We start from the raw sequence: 25,690 nt of genomic DNA on the forward strand, positions 1-25,690 counted from the left end.
TTTTAGATGAGCTTGGGCATTGCTGTCATATTGACCATTTATGTCAACACAATCTATCTCCAAAAATTATCTTTAATTTTTAAGCAATATTTTTAAATTACTTCAGATTATTTAATTTGGTAATGCTATTCAATTGGCTGTTAAGCTTTGAGCGAAATAACTTTGGATTGCCAATTTTAATAAAGTTCCACAGTTTTAAAATACATCTGATTTTTTTTTAAATATTATTTTATCATAATACTTGGATATGCTTTTAAATAACGTTTTGATATTATTGGAATAATCATTTTATTATTTAATCATCGGTAACCAGTTTCTATAAGGCTGGTAGTCGATAGGCTCTACGGATTTTGATATAATAGAGTAATAAGTGAAAATCAGAAATCGAAACCGGAAGTAAAACAAAAGTTTAGTGAGTAGAAAATGTAAGAAGTAAATGTGACTGAAATATAAGTTTTTTATTTTGAATTGGAACAAATTATTATTCTTTTTAAGTCATATTGTATTTTATTCCAATATCAATCTAAGTTCCAATTTAAGCGTAACGATAACTTAACTATTTTGAAATTAATAAATTTTGAATCCAACTTAACCTCACTGTCTAAACAGTAAAAGTGCAATTATTGTTTATTATAGATATTGGAATAACCATTTAATTAGGAAAGTTAAACAAATAAAAATGCAGTATTAGATTTAGTATTTCGTATTATTTATGTTTTTTATGGTAAAACATAAATTGAATTGTGTCTAGAGAAAATACAAGCAAATTATATGAAAGTATATAAGCATGAAATAATTAGATAATAGTCAGACATATTTGAAATAATTATATGTTTTTTAATTTTTCTGAATTATATATACTAAATTAATACATGATATGTCTACAATACTTTTACAAACTTAATTCATAGGTACATATTTGATATGTTACATATATTTATATACATAATATTTTCATTTTATTTTTAGTTGATATTTATAGCTTTTAAATAGGAAATTAAATCAGCGTCACCTATGGGTGACTCACTTGGTTAAGAGCTATTTTCTGAATTAATTGATATTCTTTCAAAGCTGCATGACAGATTATACGAAGACGAGGGTTACTGCCTTGTAAGTGAAAATGTGCTTATAGAAGAAAATATCAATATGAATTTCTCTTTTAAGCTTGGTAAAACTTTTAGAGAAACATTTGCTGTTGTAGTATCATATACGGTCGGAATCTGCTAAAGAGATGCTTGTTACATTATAATGCGCTATCTGATCGTTCAATAATTATTATTTATTTTCCTTTATATAAAATGCATGATTAGCATCGAGCACTAACTGTATTCGTCTCATATAGCGCCATATAAATATTCCTTTGATCTACATATTTAAGATAACCGACTTCAGAAAATTAATAAGGAACTCATTAAAACGTAAAAAATAATCAAACTTACATTTTTAACACAAAAAAACTTTTTAAAATAAAATGCTTTCATAATAATCGTTGTAATAACTAAATAAAAATAAACAAAAAAATTATTTAACATATCTACTACACGTATTTTATATTCTACTATATACACACAATTTAGCTTAATATCTACCTAAACCTATTTATCAATTTACAAACTTAATTCTTAGCTACATATTTGCTATGTTATGATAGCTATATGTTTGATGTTTGAAGTTAAAGTATAGTCCATATAAAAAAAATAAGAATAAATAAACAACGATTGAACATCAGGAACCTTTCGGGCCCTGGGATTCGCTTCCATGTCTAGGTGATTTGACATATATTCCAACCAGACTAGAACAAAAAAAGCTACTACCCCGTAGGAAACCGAACCCGCGACCTCCCCGTATAAACTTAATGTTTCAATAATTACACCGTATAAATATTTGCTTACAATGTTCCTACGGCTTCTTATATGATATATTTAGTACTTAAAAAGCAAATTTAAGGGTTTTTACACTGAATTACATCCGATTTTTCACCACATTAATTTAGCAACAACATTATACCCAAATATGTGATTATTTTAGATAAAAAATATGTGAAAACAATGTAAATGCCTTTGAAATTTGAGGTTTTCCCTTGTTTTTCCCCCTTCCTCCCAACTTGGTTCCAATGTAACCACCTCGGAAGTGCATTCGCACTCCTTTGTATTTGATTTTATTTTATTTATATATATAAATATATATATATATATATATATATATATATATATATATATATATATATATAGACCATAGAGTAATACTATAATAATAACTACCACTAATTACTACAGTAGAGGATAATTTATTATAAAAGTATTTGTGTCCATTCATCAAAAATCGTCTTCACATTTTTAAAAGGTTTCTAATATTTGACTGTATCTTTTCAATATAAAAGTTCATATTTTCAGGAACAATTCAAGACTAAAAAAAGTAATCTACCTGCTACATAATTAATCTTATCACGAGAAAGTGGCATTAGAAGAAAATTATAGCCTTACACCATTTTAAATTACCTCAATAGTGACTTTAATCTATAGTCATTATTATTTAAATACAGTATGCTTTAGTAGATAGTTTGAACTCGTAATTCAGGCAATATGCAGATAATTTAGAACATTTAGCGGTACTAAAACATCTGGTACCCTAACATAGTTTATATAATATTTTTACTGCATCTGAATAAATCTACTATTAGATAAACCAAATTATTTAAATAAACTTAATTTAGTTTTTTAACTATTATATATTTTTTAATGTTTCATAAAATAATTTTTTTTACAAATATATGCATTTTAACACTAATTTTAATCTGTATAATATAAAAGAAGTAAAACAAACGTTAGTATTCAATAATTATTGTACAATTGAGATAATGCCACTACTGATGAGAGATTCTGGTGAACTAACTATGAGTGGATAAGTATCTACATATTAAACATTAGGAAGCCTAAGGTATTACCATTACAGGATATCCAACAATGGAATATAATTTAATTCTAATGATTAAAGAGTATAAAGCATTCAATGCGACGTAACAATTTATAAGGCGAGGCATAGGGAACATTAAATATTTATGAAGTTTTTGGAACACATTAACAACCATCTCTAAACGACGAACAATTTTTCTTATTATTGGGCGTTAAATAAATTAAAAACAAGGTAGTAATAAAACAAATGTCCAAATTAGTTTTGACTTCATAAAATCTTAATTTAATTGCAGGCATTAAAGCTTCTGTTTCAGCACATATAAACTTTTTTTTAATTAAATATTTAATTCTTGATTTAGACTATTCAATAATAAATTAACATGGTGCTTATTATTACAAATACATATATTGCTTTGTAATAAATGATATGTTTTCAATAAAATATTGATATCAACAGTTACAAATAATTAATATTTAGAATGAAAAATCTCCATTTATGAAGTAAAAATTATACTGCGTTATGTGGTGAGACTGAAGCTAATTACGATGCATATAGCAGACAAATGCAATGCCCTAATTATTATTATTTTATCTTTACGCTTTTATAACCACAGGTTTTCTTTGAATTCGCAGCTCAAACGGACCAAATGCAAATGATCTGCCATTATGGATCTATTATCTATTAAAATCCTCATCTCTGAACTCGTTCTCCACTATTTCAGTAATCAACTGTGTTGAAGTCAGGATTGTCAAAATATTTATATATTTTATGGGAGCATTGTATTCACTGTCAGCTTGCAATAAAAATGATGACTGATTAAACAAGAAAAGTATATTTAGAAATCGTTGTTTTGCAATAGAACTTATCAAAATGATACATTATAAAAATTAAAGCATAATAACAGAATTGTAATTTCTAGGAAAGTTCCAGGTGATAGAGTACAAGTTATACTATGTACTGTAAATTTCTTGATACAAAGACTTGCACACATTTTTTATTAAATATTAAGCGATGGTCCTTTACTGTATTCACTGCCAGCTTGCAATAAACACGATGACATTTTTAATTTAAACAAGAAAAGTATATTTAGCAATCGTTGTTTTGCAGTAGATCTTATCAAAATGATACGTAATAAAAATTAAAGCATAATAACAGAATTGTAACTTCTAGGAACGTTCCGGGTGATAGAGTACAAGTTATACTATTTATTGTAAATTTCTTAATACAAAAAGTTGCACACATTATTTATTAAATATTAAGCGACGGTCCTTTACTGTATTCACTGTCAGCTTGCAATAAACACGACGACTTTTTTAATTTAAATAGGAAAAGTATATTTAGCAATCGTTGTTTTGCAGTAGATCTTGTCAAAATGATACATAATAAAAATTGAAGCATAATAACAGAATTATAACTTCTAGGAACCTTCTAAGTGATAGAGTACAAGTTATACTATGTATTGTAAATGTCTTGATACAAGGACTTGCATACATTTTTTATTAAATATTAAGCGGTGGTTCTTTACTGAAACATGATCGATGTGGAATACAAAAATATACCACAAACAATTTTGTTATGCGGATATATTTTAATTATTTTTCATAAAAAGGAAATTAAGTAAAAACTTTTTAATGAGCTTGAGTATTCGATATATTTCGTAGTCGTTTTGATATCAAAGCTGAAATAATTGAAATTTTTGTTGATAAAACTGAAAAATATAAAACTATGTTCTTTGAGGTTGGTTTTTAGTCAGATCAGGAAACATACAAGAAACATTTTATTACCAGAGGGTTTTCATAAAAATATCTCGCTCTTAAAAATAAGAAGAATTACTATAAAAAACTGTGTTGAATTTTATCTTGTGTTACCATTTTTCTTGGATGTTATGCAAAACTATAAGTTATATGTACAAATATATAATTAATTATTGACAATTTTGCAATAACGCCTCGTATAGATCGTGCACAATTTGTTCTAAATTTTTTTGGTTTATATATTTTTTGTCCTTCGTATAATGTTAGTTTAATCGGTTAAACACCCACACTACATTTAAAAGGCGCCGTGGTTAGAGCCTATCGGCTTTATGTCGGCTTATGATTAGATATTCGTAATTAGCATATTTACCGGTATCAGAGTAGCTTCGTAGATCCAGGATGAAACTGTTTTTCGGTTACTTTAGAAAATCCAAAAACTAAACAATCAAACAAACAGATAAACCAAACGGAATACGGTTCGTACACGAATCAACTACGACATACGAAATCGACCAGAGCTGCGACAACGACGTCAAGAACCGTCATGTCGCGTACACCGAAACAAAGGTGAACTTAACTGTTAAGGAACACCTGAAGAAGGCAGCTGGTGTGTGGCAGGTTGGTGAGAAGCACGCCGACCGTATGCTTCGGGTGCGTTCGGGTGTCATCGGTATGGGTGTGCTGATATACCCGGGTGGGGCAAGGGACGCACATCGGAAGATATCGATGGGCCGTGGTGACGGTAACCTCTCATTTCTCTGACTATTGTTGATGTAGGTCTGATTGGTGTTTCGTCTATTGCATTTTTCGAAAGTGTAAGTTTATCTTACTAGTGAATGGCAGTATTGAAACTACAAGAAATTGTCTTTAATGCTTTCTTATCATATTGATATTTCTCAATAAATCAACTATCACTAGTAAATTATTGTTTTAAGTTATATGTAACGTTAATAAAATATATCAATAACAGTGTCTTGTAACAGTTTATATTTTGGTTTAAAATTATACATAGTTTATTTCTGAGTAGATAAAATATTTTACAGAAAATATATTTTCTATACTACATTTGGTTCAAAATATTTTCAAATAATAAACAACTAAAAAATTAAATCAATTGTAAATAAATTAGATGTTTTATCGTGAACAATTGTATGTATTATTATTTCCGGAATAGTTCCCATCAGGAGCTATTATTTATCTGTGATATATCTGACAGTTGGGTGGAATTATATTTCGAAGGATATTATTTGATTTGAAGTTTTATTCTGCAAAATTGGTACAATGTATTTAATTTAAGTATTGTCCATGGATAGGTGCTGATTTTTCTTATCTTTAGTCAATTCACGGTTTGATACTACCTCGAATGAACTGCTAACAAGTGGTAATCAGAAGGAGAAAGGTCTGGAGACTACGGCTGGTAGGCCCAGCACTTTCGATTGTAATGTATCCGAGTTTGTTTTCACCAGTTTTGCAACATACCTCATGTCATTGATGAACATTGTCATGCTGACGAATAATATTGTTGTATATATACTCGTTCTTTGCGTAGTGCTCAGTTCAAACGTATTAATTTTAGTGGATACAGATCCTCATTGAGGTTTCTATTAGACTTCAGTAATTGAGAGCATATCACACCAAGCTGATCCCATGAAATACACAGCGTTAGCTTGGATCCATAGATATGTGGCTTTGCCATTGATGTTGATAGATCACCAGGTTGACTCTTTGATTTTGTTTGCATTGGATTTTCGAAATGTGTCCACTTTTAATCACCAGTAACAATACGATGCAAGAAACCTTTTCGATTTTGCCATTGAAGCAGCATTTCACACACGACCAAAGGCAATGTTTCAATGATTCTTAACACACACAAAATAAACACATAAATACCAACATAAAATACGGCTTTTGGATTATTTCCATGTTCTTTGAGCGATTGGAGATAATTTATTGTGTTATCTCTAACAATTATGCATATCATTTTGATGTTTTATAAGAATTATCATCAAGTAATGCCTTCAAATTGTCGTTTTTAAATTGTTTTGCTTGTCTTGAATGCTTTTTGTCTTAAGTTTTAATATCAGCATAACGTTACATAATCAAGATGGCGCGCAATCAAATTGGTAGCGGTATTTTTGCTCACCTTATATATATATATATATATATATATATATATATATATATATATATTATTTATATCAAATATATTATTTCATATGTATTCATATATTTCAATATACGATTTCAACTAAAAAAATATTTAATGTTTTAGCGTTTTTATATTTTCAATATAGTAACTTTTTTACAGTTACTTTCCCATTAAATTATTCAAAAATGACTTTTAACTCTAATATAAATAAGTACATAACGAAATATTTACGTCTGGTCAGCTTTAAACGAATAAAAAATAACGGTGTTTCTAAAAGAGGCTGCAGAAGTACTGCTACAAATTTGGAGTTAATTTTATCTAAGCGTTGTTCAAGAACGATTAAATATAATTAGCTTTACTTAACACGAAGTAGTGTATTTCTGATATTGTAAATGAGAGAAAGATAAAAAACGAAATACATAATTGGAGAGCTTTTATGCTATACAAATTTCTGCTTCATCATGTAAATGGGCCTTAGCGCTGTAAACCCGCCATACTCATCATCTGTTACTTAATGACCCATTTCCTGCGCAGATACCGTTTTTACAGTTAGAGAGGTATCAAAACAATGGAGATTTTCGTTCTAATTATATGTATCCATCGAAATTTATTTTTATAAGATTAAATACGAAAATTGTTGAATTATTTTAATGAGACTTATTTATCAGATTTATAAATCGCTTTTACATTATAAAATAAAGCAGAATAGCGTGAGTTTAGCGACATCAGGTTGAACGTAACGAAATTATTAACCGTTTATTGCTAAGCGGTTCACATATTTGTGTCGATAGCACGATATAAAAGTTAATATGCAAATCATTTCAAAGAAACTGCATTGCTTTGTTCAGCACGGAATTTTAAAAGAACTGTAATCAGCTACGCCAAAATGCGTCCACAAAAATTACATGCTATTACTGTCTTGCCGGCAAACATTTTTTAAGGATTCTACGAATGATGGGTTACATGCGATGTCTGGAGTTTGTTGCATTAAAAATCTGGGAGCATTTCGAACGTTGTGAAATATAAATTGTGAATTGATTTTAAGGGGCCGTAAATTTAATAATCGCACTGCAAACGTGTATATAAAATATTATTGTTAATGTTGCCCACTGTTTGCAAGCACTCCTTTTATTATGTTTATTTAACGAGACTATATGATAGTCAGTGTTTAACTATATTATATAGTATGTAATAGTACCCCAAAGATGTATGTAAAATATTATTGTTACAATGCTGTCCACTGTTTGCAAGTACTCCTTTTATTATGTTTATTTAATTAGTTAGTGTTAAACTATATTATACAGTATATAATAGCACCCCAAAGATGTATGTAAAATATTATTGTTACAATGCTGTCCACTGTTTGCACTTACTCCTTTTATTATGTTTATTTAATTAGTTAGTGTTAAACTATATTATATAGTATAAATAGCACACCAAAGATGTATGTAAAATATTATTGTTACAATGCTGTCCACTGTTTGCAAGTACTCCTTTTATTATGTTTATTTAATTAGTTAGTGTTAAACTATATTATATAGTATAAATAGCACACCAAAGATGTATGTAAAATATTTTTGTTACAATGCTGTCTACTGTTTGCAAGTACTCCTTTTATTATGTTTATTTAATTAGTTAGTGTTAAACTATATTATATAGTATATAATAGCACCCCAAAGATGTATGTAAAATATTTTTGTTACAATGCTGTCCACTGTTTGCAAGTACTCCTTTTATTATGTTTATTTAATTAGTTAGTGTTAAACTATATTATATAGTATAAATAGCACACCAAAGATGTATGTAAAATATTTTTGTTACAATGCTGTCCACTGTTTGCAAGTACTCCTTTTATTATGTTTATTTAATTAGTTAGTGTTAAACTATATTATATAGTATAAATAGCACACCAAAGATGTATGTAAAATATTTTTGTTACAATGCTGTCCACTGTTTGCAAGTACGCCTTTTATTATGTTTATTTAATTAGTTAGTGTTAAACTATATTATATAGTATATAATAGCACCCCAAAGATGTATGTAAACTATTATTGTTACAATCCTGTCCACTGTTTGTAAGTACTCCTTTTATTATGTTTATTTAACGAGACATATGATAGTCAGTGTTTAACTATATTATATAGTATATAATAGCACCCCAAAGATGTATGTAAAATATTATTGTTACAATGCTGTCCACTGTTTGCAAGTACTCCTTTTATTATGTTTATTTAATTAGTTAGTGTTAAACTATATTATATAGTATAAATAGCACACCAAAGATGTATGTAAAATATTATTGTTACAATGCTGTCCACTGTTTGCAAGTACTCCTTTTATTATGTTTATTTAATTAGTTAGTGTTAAACTATATTATATAGTATAAATAGCACACCAAAGATGTATGTAAAATATTATTGTTACAATGCTGTCCACTGTTTGCAAGTACTCCTTTTATTATGTTTATTTAATTAGTTAGTGTTAAACTATATTATATAGTATAAATAGCACACGAAAGATGTATGTAAAATATTTTTGTTACAATGCTGTCTACTGTTTGCAAGTACTCCTTTTATTATGTTTATTTAATTAGTTAGTGTTAAACTATATTATATAGTATATAATAGCACCCCAAAGATGTATGTAAAATATTTTTGTTACAATGCTGTCCACTGTTTGCAAGTACTCCTTTTATTATGTTTATTTAATTAGTTAGTGTTAAACTATATTATATAGTATAAATAGCACACCAAAGATGTATGTAAAATATTTTTGTTACAATGCTGTCCACTGTTTGCAAGTACTCCTTTTATTATGTTTATTTAATTAGTTAGTGTTAAACTATATTATATAGTATAAATAGCACACCAAAGATGTATGTAAAATATTATTGTTACAATGCTGTCCACTGTTTGCAAGTACTCCTTTTATTATGTTTATTTAATTAGTTAGTGTTAAACTATATTATATAGTATAAATAGCACACGAAAGATGTATGTAAAATATTTTTGTTACAATGCTGTCTACTGTTTGCAAGTACTCCTTTTATTATGTTTATTTAATTAGTTAGTGTTAAACTATATTATATAGTATATAATAGCACCCCAAAGATGTATGTAAAATATTTTTGTTACAATGCTGTCCACTGTTTGCAAGTACTCCTTTTATTATGTTTATTTAATTAGTTAGTGTTAAACTATATTATATAGTATAAATAGCACACCAAAGATGTATGTAAAATATTTTTGTTACAATGCTGTCCACTGTTTGCAAGTACTCCTTTTATTATGTTTATTTAATTAGTTAGTGTTAAACTATATTATATAGTATAAATAGCACACCAAAGATGTATGTAAAATATTTTTGTTACAATGCTGTCCACTGTTTGCAAGTACTCCTTTTATTATGTTTATTTAATTAGTTAGTGTTAAACTATATTATATAGTATATAATAGCACCCCAAAGATGTATGTAAACTATTATTGTTACAATCCTGTCCACTGTTTGTAAGTACTCCTTTTATTATGTTTATTTAACGAGACATATGATAGTCAGTGTTTAACTATATTATATAGTATATAATAGCACCCCAAAGATGTATGTAAAATATTATTGTTACAATGCTGTCCACTGTTTGCAAGTACTCCTTTTATTATGTTTATTTAATTAGTTAGTGTTAAACTATATTATATAGTATATAATAGCACCCCAAAGATGTATGTAAACTATTATTGTTACAATCCTGTCCACTGTTTGTATGTACTCCTTTTATTATGTTTATTTAACGAGACATATGATAGTCAGTGTTTAACTATATTATATAGTATATAATAGCACCCCAAAGATGTAAGTAAACTATTATTGTTACAATGCTGTCTACTGTTTGCAAATGCTTCTTTTATTATGTTTATTTAACGAGACTATATGATACGCAGTGTTTAACTGTATTATATAGTATATACTAGCACTGCAAAGATGTATGTAAAATGACAGTTCCGTGCTAGCTCTCGAAGAGAACGGTCGTGTCCGGTCCGCCGAACCTACCTGCGCTTCCGAGAATTACCCGAAACTTTCCCTAAGACGGTCGACCCGTTATCACGTTTCACCAGTGCCTACGTAAAAAAAAAAAGCGTCTGTAAGCGCCGAAAAGGCGTTTTTACAGACAAGGCAATGGCGTCATGTACGTCAGAGCCGACGTCGCCTCCTGAACATAATCCCAGTGTTTCAAATTCAAATGGACCATCTTCAGAAGACAGCCGAGAAGTGCTTATAACGGAATTGAGAAAACAGAACGAAGACCTGCGAAAGCAGATAGCTGACCTTAAAACGTTCGCAAAAGCCCAAACAGACGCCCTGAACAAACAGACGGAAAAGCTGGAAAAGAGCGAAAAGGCTTCCGAAGAGCTCAAGGAAGAAATAAAAACTCTCACAGCTACGATAACACAATTCATGAAGCATCAAAGAGATGCCATGGAAGTAAAGATTCCCGCTGCCATAGAAATTCAGTCCCAGACACCAGCTAAACCGACACAACACTTAGACCAAACTGAAGACTCAGAAGACGGTTTCACCTTGGTGGGAAAAAGGAAAAGAGGGCCCGTCACTCCACCTCAGGAAAGCCAGCTGCCGAAGGCCGGCAACAAGGGAAAACAGGCTCCCAAATCACAACCCAATCCGGTAGCCAAGCCAGCCACTAAATCTACCCAATCGAAAGCCAAGGCTAACGTACAGCCTTCGATTACAAAATTTGCCACCAGACCAGTGCAAAACAAGCCGACCACCAAGACGGCCCCACAGCCAGTACCGAAACAAGTTACCACAAGACCAACCCAAGACCAGCCTGCGCAGGTAAGTAGCCAGGTCACTAAACAAGTCTTAACCTCCACAGAAAAAACAGTGCCAACCGTTTCGGCGACTGTTTCTCAAAGTCCCCCAAAGGAAAAAATTCCGCCTATAGTGCTCCGTGATAAGAAGAGGTTCATGGAGCTCATTAGAATTACTAAGGCACAATCAATAGACATTATAACCCGAAATAAAAAGGACGGCATTTTCTTATTCGTCGCCACAAGCGACAATTACCGTAAACTTACTACCCTGCTCGAGGAAAGGAATTACCCTTACCATTCCTTCTGTCATCCGGAGGAGAGAGCATTCCGGGTAATAATAAAAAACATCCCAGAATCACTCTGCATTGACGAAGTACGTGAACTTCTCTTTGATCAAGGCTTCCATCCCAAATTTGTGCAAAGATGGAAATTAAAATCCGGGACAGAACTACCAATTGTTCAGGTAGTTGTCCCTCGCGAAGAGCGACAGATCATATATATGACCAAACTCGGCGTCATCACAGTGAAGGTCGAGGTCCAGAGAGGAAACGGCCAGCCAGTGCAGTGCTTCAACTGCCAGCTTTTCGGGCACTCCAGCTCATATTGCCGAGCCCCCCCACGGTGCGTCAAATGTGCCGGGCATCACGACACTAGATCCTGTACCAAAATCCCAGAAGCACCTCCAAAGTGCAGCAACTGCGGTGAAACTCATACCGCAAACTTCAGCGGTTGCACCTGCCGTCCTGCTCCAAGAAAACCAAAAATTCCGACCGAAACCAGACCTCCACAAGGTTCTGCATGGAGTAACCAAGGTGGCAGAAAGCTAGCCCAAAAATTAGCCAGCGCTACCCAGCCTGCTCCAACTCAAACTCCTGCTCCAACCAATACACCGGACCTTAACTCCACAATGCAGGCGTTTACTGACCCGCAGGCTTTCCTACAAGTGATCGCCCTGGCTCACCAACTTGCTCGTCTTTTTCCAAATGTCGCCGCCTAAGCGGCAACACTTACCTGTCTCTATAACTTTCAGCAGCCTTTAACTCTTCGAAATGGCTGTTCCGAAATCTCTTATACTGATGACATGGAATGCAAATAGCTTACGCGGAAAGCAAGCGGAATTGGAGGACGTCATAACATTCTATGACGTCGACATCGTGCTCATCCAGGAAACTTTCCTGAAACCTTCGCATCGTCTCTCTTTCGAACACTTTTTTGTCTACAGAAACGATAGAACTCCGGGTCGAGGCGGTGGAACCGCCATTCTCGTCAGAAAAGGAGTCAAACACGAGCTCCTTCCATCGTTATCAGTAAACAACTTCGAAACAACCTCCATTAAAATCGATATCCAAGAACGTCCCTTCGTGATTACATCCCTGTACAGGAAATCTTCTGCATTCAACTATGCCGAATACCGATCACTCGTCGAAGGAAAATTTCCGAAAATAATAGGTGGCGACTTCAACGCCCACCACCCCACCTGGGGGTGTTCCAGAGCGAATCCCGCAGGTAACGCCATCGTAGCTCTAAGTGCAGATCTGGGCTACGGTCTTGCCTTGCCAGATGAACCCACCCATCACCCTAGTACAGTCTCTCAAGGCGCAGCAAGAATCCTTGATTTCTTTATTCTTCAAGACGTAAATCGCGATTCCGAAGTTCGAGTCCTTGACGAACTAGACTCTGATCATCGTCCGATCCTTCTCAAACTCGGAAACTGCGCCACCACTCAAGTCCCACTAACAAGATTCAGGAAAAAAACCGACTGGAAAAACTACCAATCTCTTCTCCTGAAATCCGATCCAATTCCGAAAATTAACACACCAGAACACCTCGAGGAAGCCGTACTCAAGCTAACTCGCGATATTCAGTCTGCTCACGAATCTTCCACAGTCAAAATTTCATCACAACCCCAGCCGTGGAAAAACAATCTTCCCGCTTCTCTTAAACGTGAAATTCGCATCAAAAACGGTTTATGCAGATTAGCTCGATTCACCCTTGATGCTGCAGACAAAAGGGAGGCGAACAGAGCATGCAAGGGGGTAAGGGCGGCCGTCTCGACTTGGCGAGCAATGAAATGGAACTCATTTCTCGCGGACCAAAGGCTGGATGGCCCCCCTTCCTTCTGGCGTGTCTCCAAATGCCTCGTGGGGAAGACGCACAATGTCATCCCTCCCCTGAAGTCAGCGGTTACAGGAAATTTTGCAGTCACTGACCAAGAAAAAGTCGAGCTCCTTGCAGAGACCTACGAAGCTCAAATGAAATGCCTCCCACCCGCACAGAACACTAAAACTAAAGACATTGACACTGTCATCAACGAATCCAACTCCGTCAAAAGACCAGTAACCCCCGCCTTTCTTCTCAACCATTTTGTATCTCCAAAGTCTCTACAGACTATGATCGGCAAACTTCAAACCAAAAAATCTCCAGGTTTCGATGGAATATCGATTACCCAGTTAAAAAAGCTCCCGCATAAGCAACTCGCAGAACTGGCAAACATTATTAACTCCATCATGAGACTGCAACACTTCCCGGCGTCTTGGAAACACGCACATATAGCGGTTATACCCAAGAAAGGAGCAAAATCATCTCCATCTGATTACAGGCCTATCAGCCTTCTCAGCGCCATTTCAAAGCTTGCCGAGAGGGCAATACTCTACGCTCTCAACTCTTTCACAAAGGAAAACAACATCATTCCAGATGAACAATTCGGCTTTCGCGCTCACCACTCATCCGTCCATCAAGCTTCCCGTCTGGCTGCACACATCCATCATGCTCTTGACCAACGTAAAAAGCTTGGAGCAGTTCTTCTGGACCTAACCAAAGCCTTCGACAAGGTCTGGCACGACGGATTGTTCGCAAAGTGCGTGCGGTTAGGCCTCCCAGAAGACCTAACCGCTCTCATCAAGTCCTATCTCTCGGACAGATCTTTCCAGGTCAAGATCAGGGCATCACTTTCCAATCGTAAACAAATCAATGCTGGCGTACCTCAAGGTTCCCCGCTGGACCCAGCCTTATTTAACCTCTTTATTTCAGATTTCACGGCCGCCAGGTTCGAAGTTACAATTCATGAACGTTTACAGAAGCAGCTCGATCATGCGGTCAAGTGGTTCAAATTCTGGAGGTTGCAAATCAACCCCCTGAAAACCCAGGCCATCATTTTCCACAAGAAGCGTTACGCACTGCGCGTCTCGCAACTTAAGATCGACACCGCAATAATTCCATGGCTGGATAACGTCACGTACCTAGGTCTTCACTTCGACCGGCGGTTCGGTTGGCATTCCCAAATCCAGAAAGCAATCCAAAAAGGTTCGGGGATAGCAAACCTGCTATCTCCTCTGATCTGCCCTTCTAGCAGGCTTCCCATCTCCATCAAATGCTTATTTTACAAGATGTTAATTCGGTCCGTACTCCTCTACGGATCTAATGTCTACTTCAAGTTTGTTACACCCAACCAGGTCAAACGGCTTCAAGTTTTCCAAAATAAGCTCCTCAGGAGAATATTAAACGCTCCATGGTTTGTCAGAAATAATCAAATCCATAGGGAAACTGACACTCCAGAAATCAAGCACTTCATATCTCAATCATTCCACAAACAACAACTCAGCTCAAGTTCTTCTGAAAACGCGCTTGTTCGCGAGCTGGTCGACATGCTGGGAGCTTAGCACCGCGTCACCGCTAAGCTCTCCCCCTTTTCCAGGCTGAAACGACCTCATCCGTCGCTACAGTCATAACTTTTGCCCCCATACAACAGTACCCAGTTGTGTGTTAACTCAGGTTCGCGAATCAATAGAATCGCCGGGCTCTCGTGCCCAATAACGGCTGCCCGATCAGCGGGTGCCATATCCCCAAATTTAATGCAGTAGCAGTAGTGATCCACAGGGGTCAACTGTGAGGCGGTTTCGGTTTAGTGTATTGGTAAGCCCAGAGGCAGTCCCACATAACCCGGTCCAACTTGTCACTCCAGGGCAAGTCTCCGCGACCAGGTATGCGTCATGCATTCCACCGCCTGGTTTTTAGGCCAGAACAAAAAAAAAAAAAAAAAAAAAAAAATGTATGTAAAATGTTATTGTTACAATGTTATCCACTGTTTGCGAGTACTTATTTTATTATGTTTATTTAAAGATACTATATGATATTCAGTGTTTAATTATATTATATAGTATCGATTGGACGGACAAGTGACATTCGGAATGTGCGGTTAATAAGAGTTTTCATGTAGATCAAGGATTCCGCAACATGTGGTGGAACGTTATCACATTGCAAAATCACCTGCATTTTTTATTGCATTAAAATAATCGTTTACTTGTAAACTCTAGTTACGATTGACAGTACTATGCCATGACAATTTTCTTTTTTTGGTTTAGTCCACCAACGCCCATATCAATTTTCGGATAACTTCGGCCAGGTTATTACTTTGTTCCAACAGAATTAAGGTTTTATAATTTTATGATGCGTAATAAATTCATTTTTATATAGATAACGGGTCAACCATTTTTGTAGTACGATTTGTCCTTTGCTTCAAAATAGGTCTCAGTTTCTCAATCTGAGAACAGAAAATAGTCGCTGGGGGCAGATCTGGATGATACGGTGGATGAGGAAGCAATTGGAAGCCCAATTCATGAATTTTTGCCATCCTTTTTACTGACATGTGACATGGAAGCAGCACTTTATTTTTCTCCAAATGCGGCAGTTTTTCGGCGATTTCAACCTTCAAACGGCCCAATAACGCTATGTAATAGTGGCTGTTGATGGTTCTTCTTTTTTCAAGGTAGTCAATGAAAATTATTCCACGCGCATCCCAAAATACAGATGCCATAACCTTGCCAGCTGACCGTTGCGTTTTCCCACGCTTTGGAGCGGGTTCATCGTGTGCAGTCCACTCAGATGACTGTCGATTGGAATTCGGAGTGAAATGATATCCATCCATTGTCATATATCGACCCAAAAACTCGGTTTTATTACGCTTGATCATCTTCAAACACTGCTCCGAATCATTAACTCGTCGTTGTTTTTGACCAAAAGTGAGCTCGCAAGGCATCCACTTTGCACAAAGCTTTCTCATGCGCAAATATTAGTGAATAATATGATGTACAAGTTTAGTTAATATCTTTAGCACATAAGGTAACAGCTTCTTTAGGGCGTCCACTGCGTTCACCGTCTTCGGTGCTCATTTCACCACGTTTAAACTTAGCATACAAATCCTTGATGGTTGAATTTACTGGGGCAGTGTCCAGAAATTCGGCATCAAGCCAAGTTTTTGCTTCAACTGTATTTTTTCCCTTCAAAATGCAATATTTTTCAACACGCAAAATTCCTTTTTATCCATTTTTTTACAATAACAAAAGTTGCTTTACTCAAAATGCTATAATTCACAAACTAATGATTCGACAGCTCTTAAATTTATACACGCATCTTTTGAGGATTAGGGCTAACTAAAAAACATATGGATTTAAATCTAGTAGCGCCATCTATGTGTCAGGCCGGGGACTTTTCAATTGCCCTGTTATATTCATGTTAATGAGCCAAACACACAATACCATTATGCTTTTTATGTTATTCTAAATGGATGGTAGTTTGGTGCGTTCCTCTAATATAAATTAAATCTAATTTTTTTAAAGTATAGTTACACATATGCAAAATGCACAAAATTTGAAAAATCTGTTAAAGATGTTTTGAATTGAAATTTTAGAATAAATGAAGTTTAAACTTATTCGTTGTATTTACCACGAATTTATTGTTTTGATTTTTCCTTGGTTTCGATCGCCTGTTTAGAAATCACATTATATAAAAAGATACCAACAATTGGGTGTGTTGGTGGATAGCCTTAAAATATTAAGCATTCATACAATTGATTAAATATTTTATGAAAATATTAACTATATATTGGCGAAAAATTGAATAACTGGTAACTAGCGATGGAATAGAATAATAATATATATTGTATAATATTTTGAATGAAAGAGAATACAACGATACGTCACCAATTTTCCATATAATATCTACTAAGCCACTTTACACTCTCAATAAAATACGCGAGGTAAAATTTCGAAGAAGACAATTCAACCGAATGACACATTATACAAAATTAATGCCTCAATATTATCTTTGTATGTAGAATTTGTATATTATGCGGTTTGATAATCAAATATTTTTATTTGGTAATGAACCTAATTTCTATGCAAGTTCAAGACTGTTCGAAGTTCGAGACTGACGCTCATGGCCATTCCGTGCTTTGGTAGACATATGACATTAAAAATATGATATGATCTATTATCTTTAAAAGACAGCTAGCACCTAGAGAATGTTTACTTCTCACCTATGTAAGCCGATAATATAAGTGTCGTCGCGCTCGTTTTTATTTATCTAGCTCGTTAATTATACCGATAGTCTTTGTTTGATTTTTAAGTTGAACATAAAAATTAATTTTTTTACAATTTTATATCACCATCATAAAACTTTAGTTCGCGTTCAATGAAGTGTTAGGTAATATGTATTAAATAACATCAAAATAAATACTAGCAGATTGAGTCATAGTCACTTCCACCAGCTCTATATAAAACTGAGCCCTGGCTATGCGACGACTGTTCTACATATTGTAGAAAACCGACAACATGAAAGACTAATAGATCACGAAAAATACTAAAAACTGAATAAACCGTTCTTGATGCTAATGTTATGCTTAAGAGAAGCGGGAAGGTTGTTTTTCCATGGTTAGGGATGCTGAAATTTCGACTGTAGCAGATTCGTGAGCAGACTGAATATCACGAGTTAGCTTGAGTACGGCTTCCTCGAGCTGTGAATTGGATCGGATTTCAGGAGAAGAGATTGGTAATTTTTCCAGGCGGTCTTTTTCTTGAATTTTGTAAGTGGGACTTAAGTGGTGGCACAGTTTCCGAGTTTGAGCAGAACCGGACGATGATCAGGGTCTAGTTCGTCAAGGACTCGAACTTCGGAAGGGTGATTTACGTCTTGAAGAATAAGGAAATCAAGGACTCTTGCTGAGCCTTGAGAAACTCTACTGGGGTGATGGGTGGGTTCATCTGGCGGGGCAAGACCGTAACTCAGATCTGCACTTAGATCTACGATGGCGTTACCTGCGGGATTCGCTCTGGAACACCCCCAGGTGGTGTGGTTGGCGTTGAAATCGCCACCTATTATTTTTGGAAATTTTCCTTCGACGAGTGATCGGTATTTGGTACAGTTGAATGCAGAAGATTTCCTGTACAGGGATGTAATCACGAAGGGACGTTCTTGGATATCGATTTTAATGGAGGTTGTTTCGAAGTTGTTTACTGATAACGAGAGTAGAAGCTTGTGTATGACACCTTTTCTGATGGGAATGGTGGTTCCACCGCCTCGACCTGGAGGTCTATCGTTTCTGTAGACAAAAAAGGGTTTGAAAGAGAGACGATGCGAAGGTTTCAGGAAAGTTTCCTGGATGAGAACGATGTCGACGTCATAGAATGTCATGACGTCTTCCAATTCTGCTTGTTTTTCGCGTAAGCTGTTTCCATTCCACAACATCAGTATAAGAGATTTCGGAACACCCATTTCAAAGATTTAAAATCTGCTGGAAGTTAAAGAAACAGGTAAATGTTGCCGCTTAGGCATAGGCGGCGACATTTAAGAAAAGTCGAGCAAGTTGGTGAGCCAGGGCGATCACTTGCAGGAAAGCCTGCGGGTCAGTAAACACCTGCATTGAGAAGTTAAGGTCCGATGCATTGGCTGGAGCAGGAGTTTGAGTTGGAGTAGGCTGGGTGGCGCTGGCTAGTTTTTGGGCTAGCTTCTTGCCATCTTTGTTACACCATGCAGAACCTTGTGCAAACTTTTGGTTTTCTTGGTGCAGGACAGCAGCTGTAACCGGTGAAATTTGCGGTATGAATTTCACCGCAATTGCTGCACTTTCGAGGTGCTTCTGAGATTTTGGTACAGGATCTAGTGTCGAGATGCCCGGCACATTTAACACACCGTGGGGGAGTCACCAATACGAGCTGGAATGCCCGAAAAGCTGGCAGTTGAAGCACTGCACTGGCTGGCCGTTTCTCCTCTGGACCTCGACCTTCACTGTGATGATGCCGAGTTTGGTCATATAGATGATTTGTCGCTCTTCGCGAGGGACAACTACTTGAACTGGTAGTTCTATCCCGGATTTTAATTTTCATCTTTACACAAATTTAGGAAGGAAGCCTCGATCAAAGAGAAGCTCACGTACCTCGTCAATGCAGAGTGATTCTGGGATATTTCTTATTATTATACGGAATGCTCTCCCCTCCGGATTACAGAAGGTATGGTAAGGGAAATTTCTCTCCTCGAGCAGGGTAGTGAATTTCCGGTAATCGTCGCTTGTGGCGACGGATAAGAAAATACCCTCCTTTTTGTTTCCGGTTATAATATCAATTGATTGTGCCTTAGTAATTCTAATGAGCTCCATGGACCTTTTCTTGTCACGGAGCACTATAGGCGGATTTTTTTCTTTTGGGCGAGTTTGAGAAACAGTCGCCGAACCGATTGGCATTGTTTTTGCTGTGGAGGTTAAGGTTTTCTAAGTGGCCTGGCTACTTACCTGCGCAGGCTGAGTTGATCTTGTGGTAATTTGATTCGGTAGTGGCTGTGGGACTGTTCTGGTGATGGGCTTGTTTTACACTGGTCTGGTGGCATATTTTGTAATCGAAGGCTGTACGTTAGTCTTGGCTTTCTATTGGGTAGATTGAATGGCCGGCTTGGCTACCGGATTGGGTTGTGATTTTGAAGCAGTTGCCTGTTTCCCCTTGTTGCCGGCCTTCGGCAGCTGGCTTTCCTGAGGTGGAGTGATGAACCCTCTCTTCCTTTTTCTCACCAAGGTGAAACTGTCGTCTGGGTCTTCAGTTTGGTCTGACCGTTGTGCCGGTTTAGCTGATGTCTGGGTCTGGGTTTCTGAAAAGAGCTTGGTGCAGCTCACCCAGAGACCTGCAAAAAAAAAACTCTAAGCACAGATAATGTTATTGTAAATCATTTAAAAAACCTCGACAGCAAGCAATTTTCCGGTCTTGCAAATATTATAAACTCTATACTAAGCTTAAAGCAATTCCTTAAAATTTGGAAACTGCACGTTCTAAATAGTTTCACTGGCGCAAATCACATAATTCCCAATGAACAATTGAGTTTTCGTGCCAAACACTCAATCCTTTATCGAGCTGTTCGCATCGTAGCTACCATCCATGATGGTGGATATTAGCGACGCAAGTTCTTCTCGGAAACAAATTTTCGCAGGAGTTCTACAAGGTTCTCTATTAGCCCCGACTCTGTCTAACTTGTACATAGCCTATTTCCCTCTCCCGAAGCAATCGGACACAGTATGTGTATGTCCTATTGCCGTTCCGAAACAGACTCAAAATTCAGCTCAACCAGGCGATCGCGTAGTACAATATCTGGGTCTTCTATTCGACTGCAGGTTTCAGTGGTCAGCATAAATTCTATACCCACTAATCTGCAGAAAAAACAAATCCCCAACTGTGTAATACACAAATCAGCTGATTAAAGCCCTACTCTCTCACCATTCGCGGTAGGTAGTTAAAATACGACAATCCCAGTTGTATCCCAGCGTCTCTGTCGCCCGCAAAATTAAATTTCCCGAAATCGAAGCTACATCATCAAAATTCCAATTGGTATTATCTAAAAATACAATCAATACTAGTCGGTCTCTTTCAAACTCTTATCTTGCCAATCCATTTCTAGGGCTTCGATACTTGAACACTGTTTTAATCTGTAAACTGTACGCTTTAGCTCTTTCAGATGCGAAGGCAAATTCTACGTGTTTTTCTCTGAGATTGTATGAAAAATAAGTTTATTCAGTTGGGGAATACCTTTAAAGAACTAGATTACAAATGTTTGGACATGTCAAATGAACGGTTAACGAACCCCGCATAGTTTTTTGTGGCGGAATTGATCTCGAGACACAGTGAACAGCTCTGAAGAAGATAATTTCAAATCATTGAAAGCGATGTGCAAAATAATAGACATTGCTATATAGCAACATTGTCCGATACCGGAACAGCTGCGGTGGATCATCAGGAGTGGCGAGATTTTTCGACGTCATCAATGGCAATATGAATTGTTAGTAAATTGGACCAAGGATTGATGATGAATAGGCTCTCTTTAATTTTTCCATATCAGTCATTGTGTAGTTTCTTAGTTGTCATGCCGGTTACAAATATACTGAATAATGTGTTTATTAATGTACAAAACACTAATGGAACGTATATTAGACATAACAAAGTACTCATGGGGAGATTTAACTTCCATAACGAAATAATTAATCAAAGTGATACTGATTTCTTAACAAAATAAATTTTTATATAAAATACTCATCAAAAAGTTAAAGGAGCACTTAGGAAATCAAAGAAATGATATTATTTTTTGTATATTGTTTTGAAGAAGGGTATGGAGAATTGGAATTTATAGAAAAACGGTGATATGTTATATAGTTTTTTTAATAAATGTATAAATTTATTAATAACTAATTAACGTATTAAAAATTATATGACATATTAACCAAAATATTATAATATTTAAATTATTTTTTTTACTATTTATTAGTATTATTAATATTTAGTTATGTATTATTAATTAGACTATATATTGTACTTTTAACAGGATATTTAAAAAATACTAGTTAACATTAACTTTCCTCACTTAAAAAGTATTGGAAAGTATATATAGATGAATAAGTAATGCTTTGTATTTGATGTTCGGTAAATATCCACGTGTTATACTGTGATATGTCGGTTTCTTTTTGTTAAAACTGAATATGGCGGTCTTTTACTAAGAACAGGTAACACTAGCAATCACATATTCTTATCATCTTTGTCCGTTTCACGTGTTTGCTCAACGTTCGGCGGTTCTCACAGGAAACAGATGAAGTAACACCTGTTCTTTTGGTGCACTAATCTCGACATTCGCTGTCGGCCAACTTAGGTAGCCAACAAAAGTAAGATCCATTTTCTGAACAAAGCTCTACGTAAATGACATTTTTTATATATTTTAAAAATAGGATGAAGATTAATATACTAAAATATTAGGAAGTTTATTATTACTTCAATCAATCAGAATGAAGCAATTTTATATTATAATGCGCAATAAATTATTTTATCTATAGACATATTTAATATTAATGATGAGTTAAACACAAGCGTAATGGTATACGCTTGTTACGTTATTCTAAATGTATGGTAGTTTGGTGCATTCCTTTTATATAGATTATATCAAGTAAAAAAACAAAAATACAAAACATAAGTATAGGTCTTGTGATAAAAAATAAGATGTTTGATAAAGTGTAAACAAGTTATATATCGTTCAAATTTATTTTGCCCTCTACAGTCGTACGGTCACAGTACGGTCGTCTTGTTGTTGCGATAGCCGTGGGTTCAAATCCTTTTGGGTCATAGTTGTCAAATTATGTCTAAGATTGTTTAAAATTGTGATTAACCATAAAGTAAGAGTTCAAAATCATCCCAGTTACACCATTAACCAGGCTGGGTAAGACCGGATATATTCTGGGATGATTGTAAGATGGTTAGTCGCCAGTACGTAGGCTTAATGCTAAAACCAAATTAAGCAGTAGGTCCTGTCCACATAAATCATAGTTGGTAAAAAGTCAAATGCCTGATAAATATATTACGTATTTCCCAACATTTTTTAGGTTCAATATGCAGTAGTTTATTTATACCACTATGCACACGAGTTGACTAAGGGTTTTGTATTTATAAATATATTATAATAATTGCGAGAGCATTTATATGTAAATAATATAACGGAGAGTTTAGTGATATGGTCTCGCATTGGTATTTTAGAGGTTTCATATGATACTCAAGTATGTCTGGGAAAAAGGGGTCGACAGTTAGTTCTTCTATATATTGCGATATGTAACGAGCCTTTGCTAAGAGAACCGAATAACTTTTCAAAGCGAAGTCTTTTATATAAATCTCAAATACCAATCAATGATGAATCACTTAGGCGTTATTGTGACCTTAATTATAACTAGGTCATTAAATAAACAACAAACTATACGTAATTAATTAGTTATAAATTAACAGAATGGTATATTGGTTCTTTTTTCATGTCGAATATTAATTATGTACCGTATAAATAACTAATGCGTTTCACTATAATTATTAATACTGACAAAATTACTGATAAATAGCATCAGATAGTATTTAATAGTGATAATATAGATAAACAATATAGAGTTATGCTGTATTGATAGTATCAGTTTGTTTGATAGGAAAACTATTTAATACATTCTAATAAGTATCTAAATTACTTATATCAAGAAATATTGTTTTTAAGGTATATATTAAATATATTAATGTCTCAATGGAAATCATTATTGTGATGATTAGTAAACAAGCCTACTTTTTATTCTTCTTTTATTAAATGCTTAACGTTCTTAGTCATATACTATATCATTATTATAAGGAATTAAACCATTTAGCAAGTACTTGTATATTTTGTTTCTATTGTTAAAATGTCATAGTTTTTATAGGCTAAAGTCAAATCGAGTAGAGAAATAATTCCAAAATAGTTAAGTAATATCTTGTTAACGTTATAGTAATAGCTTCTGATAAAAAATGTTTTAAATATGTAAAAAAAATTTTTTAAAAATTACAAATCTGTCCTACAATTCTTTTATGTTTTGAAATGTTATTATCATTAGAAATGTTGTAATGATTGTTTATTTCAGATATACATATTTTTAAATAAATAGCATGGAAAGTAATGTTATGATTTGTTTTAACCTTGAGAGAAATAGTAGCTGGTTTTAGAATGTTTAATATATATATATATATATATATATATATATATATATATATATATATATATATATATATATATATATATATATATATATATAATTTTTTACCGATGCGCTAAATGTTCGATATATCAAATCAGATGTCATCAGATGTACATTTTAATGTCTTGTAGCTACTATCAGCTAGAAATTGATATTTTGTTAGCCCTGTGAAAGACACTTGCATCTGTATCGTAAAATTATCTTCATACAATTTTTCAGAAAATTTGTATTGGATATAATTTTGATATATCTTAGAAATTATGGAACACTTGATCTCAATAATACTATAATCATAATTCCAACTGGTGATTGTGTTATCATGGGTTGATATTTACGCAGTATGGACACTTATTCATTTTCTTGCCAAGTGTTCTACTGACAGAATTTTACACATAATCCTTTTCAAATATTCTATAACATTTCATGGTTAGTATCTGGAATAGTTCCTCCCTCGTTGCTATAAGGTTATTAAAAATAATATTAAGATAAACTAATGTATGGCCATATGGTGGTAGCGAGGATCCGAACACTTTATTCATTATATCTTAAGAGCTTATGCATAACCCTGACCATTTAACCGCTTATTGAAGATATAACATGCAATTTAATCGTATATTGAGTCTTACACATACGCATAGGTATACATACCGGCATTACTTACTAAAGGGATTTTCAATCGAATAATAATCACCGCTGGAAGGAAGGGGTGCATTGAAATCTGTCTTACTTTTTTTGGTGAGTCTTTGTTTCTAAGTGAAAACCAATTTTATAACTCTAAAATATAAGATAAATGGTCCAAGTAAAATTGAGGAACGCCAAAAAGTTTAGATGCATTATGGATTAGTCATTACAAAGTAACAAAATTAACACATGACCCGCCTTATATACTCTATAAAATATTAAGCTGATAAGAATAAAACTACAGTTTTGCACGATCAAAAAACCAGTATATTCCATTAGACAACTATATTTAGCTAGTAACCTAATAACAATGTTTAACATTTAACGCTGATGTTACAACAGCATAACACCTTTCATGCACCCTTATTTCTCGAACAATAATATCCAGTTATAGTTGCACCCTGACAGCTGATTATATTCGATTTCCAATAATCCACTTAATCAAATTCTATTTATTATTGCCTAACTATATCGATAAATAAGGCATATAGTGCTACATTCTAGATCATTCAGTAATATACTTATCTCAATTGACATT

General features: G+C 34.3%; 2 protein-coding genes across 3 annotated transcripts in view; one reads left to right on the plus strand and one right to left on the minus strand.

Moving 5' to 3' along the window:
- Nucleotides 1-5,280, minus strand: part of LOC143194417 (uncharacterized) — a 59,353-nt gene extending 54,073 nt beyond the window's left edge. The window contains exon 1 of one of the 2 annotated variants that reach the window (XM_076401197.1): nt 5,038-5,280. The gene's annotated coding sequence lies outside the window, so the exon portion shown is untranslated. The remainder of the gene's footprint in view (nt 1-5,037) is intronic. The other variant, XM_076401196.1, reaches the window with a different exon arrangement.
- The window catches only part of LOC143194423 (uncharacterized), a 55,733-nt gene extending 42,712 nt beyond the window's left edge, over nt 1-13,021 (plus strand). Inside the window, exon 2 of the mRNA XM_076401204.1 lies at nt 10,810-13,021. Within this exon, the coding sequence (XP_076257319.1) occupies nt 10,987-12,639 (1,653 nt within the window). The 5' untranslated portion in view covers nt 10,810-10,986 and the 3' untranslated portion in view covers nt 12,640-13,021. The remainder of the gene's footprint in view (nt 1-10,809) is intronic.
- The last annotated feature ends 12,669 nt before the right edge of the window (nt 13,022-25,690 follow it).

This window comes from Rhynchophorus ferrugineus, unplaced genomic scaffold (genome assembly GCF_030347505.1).
Source record: "Rhynchophorus ferrugineus isolate W39M unplaced genomic scaffold, kcgeb_rfMv2 rfM3, whole genome shotgun sequence".
In the NCBI taxonomy this organism is placed as follows: Eukaryota; Metazoa; Arthropoda; class Insecta; order Coleoptera; family Curculionidae; genus Rhynchophorus; species Rhynchophorus ferrugineus.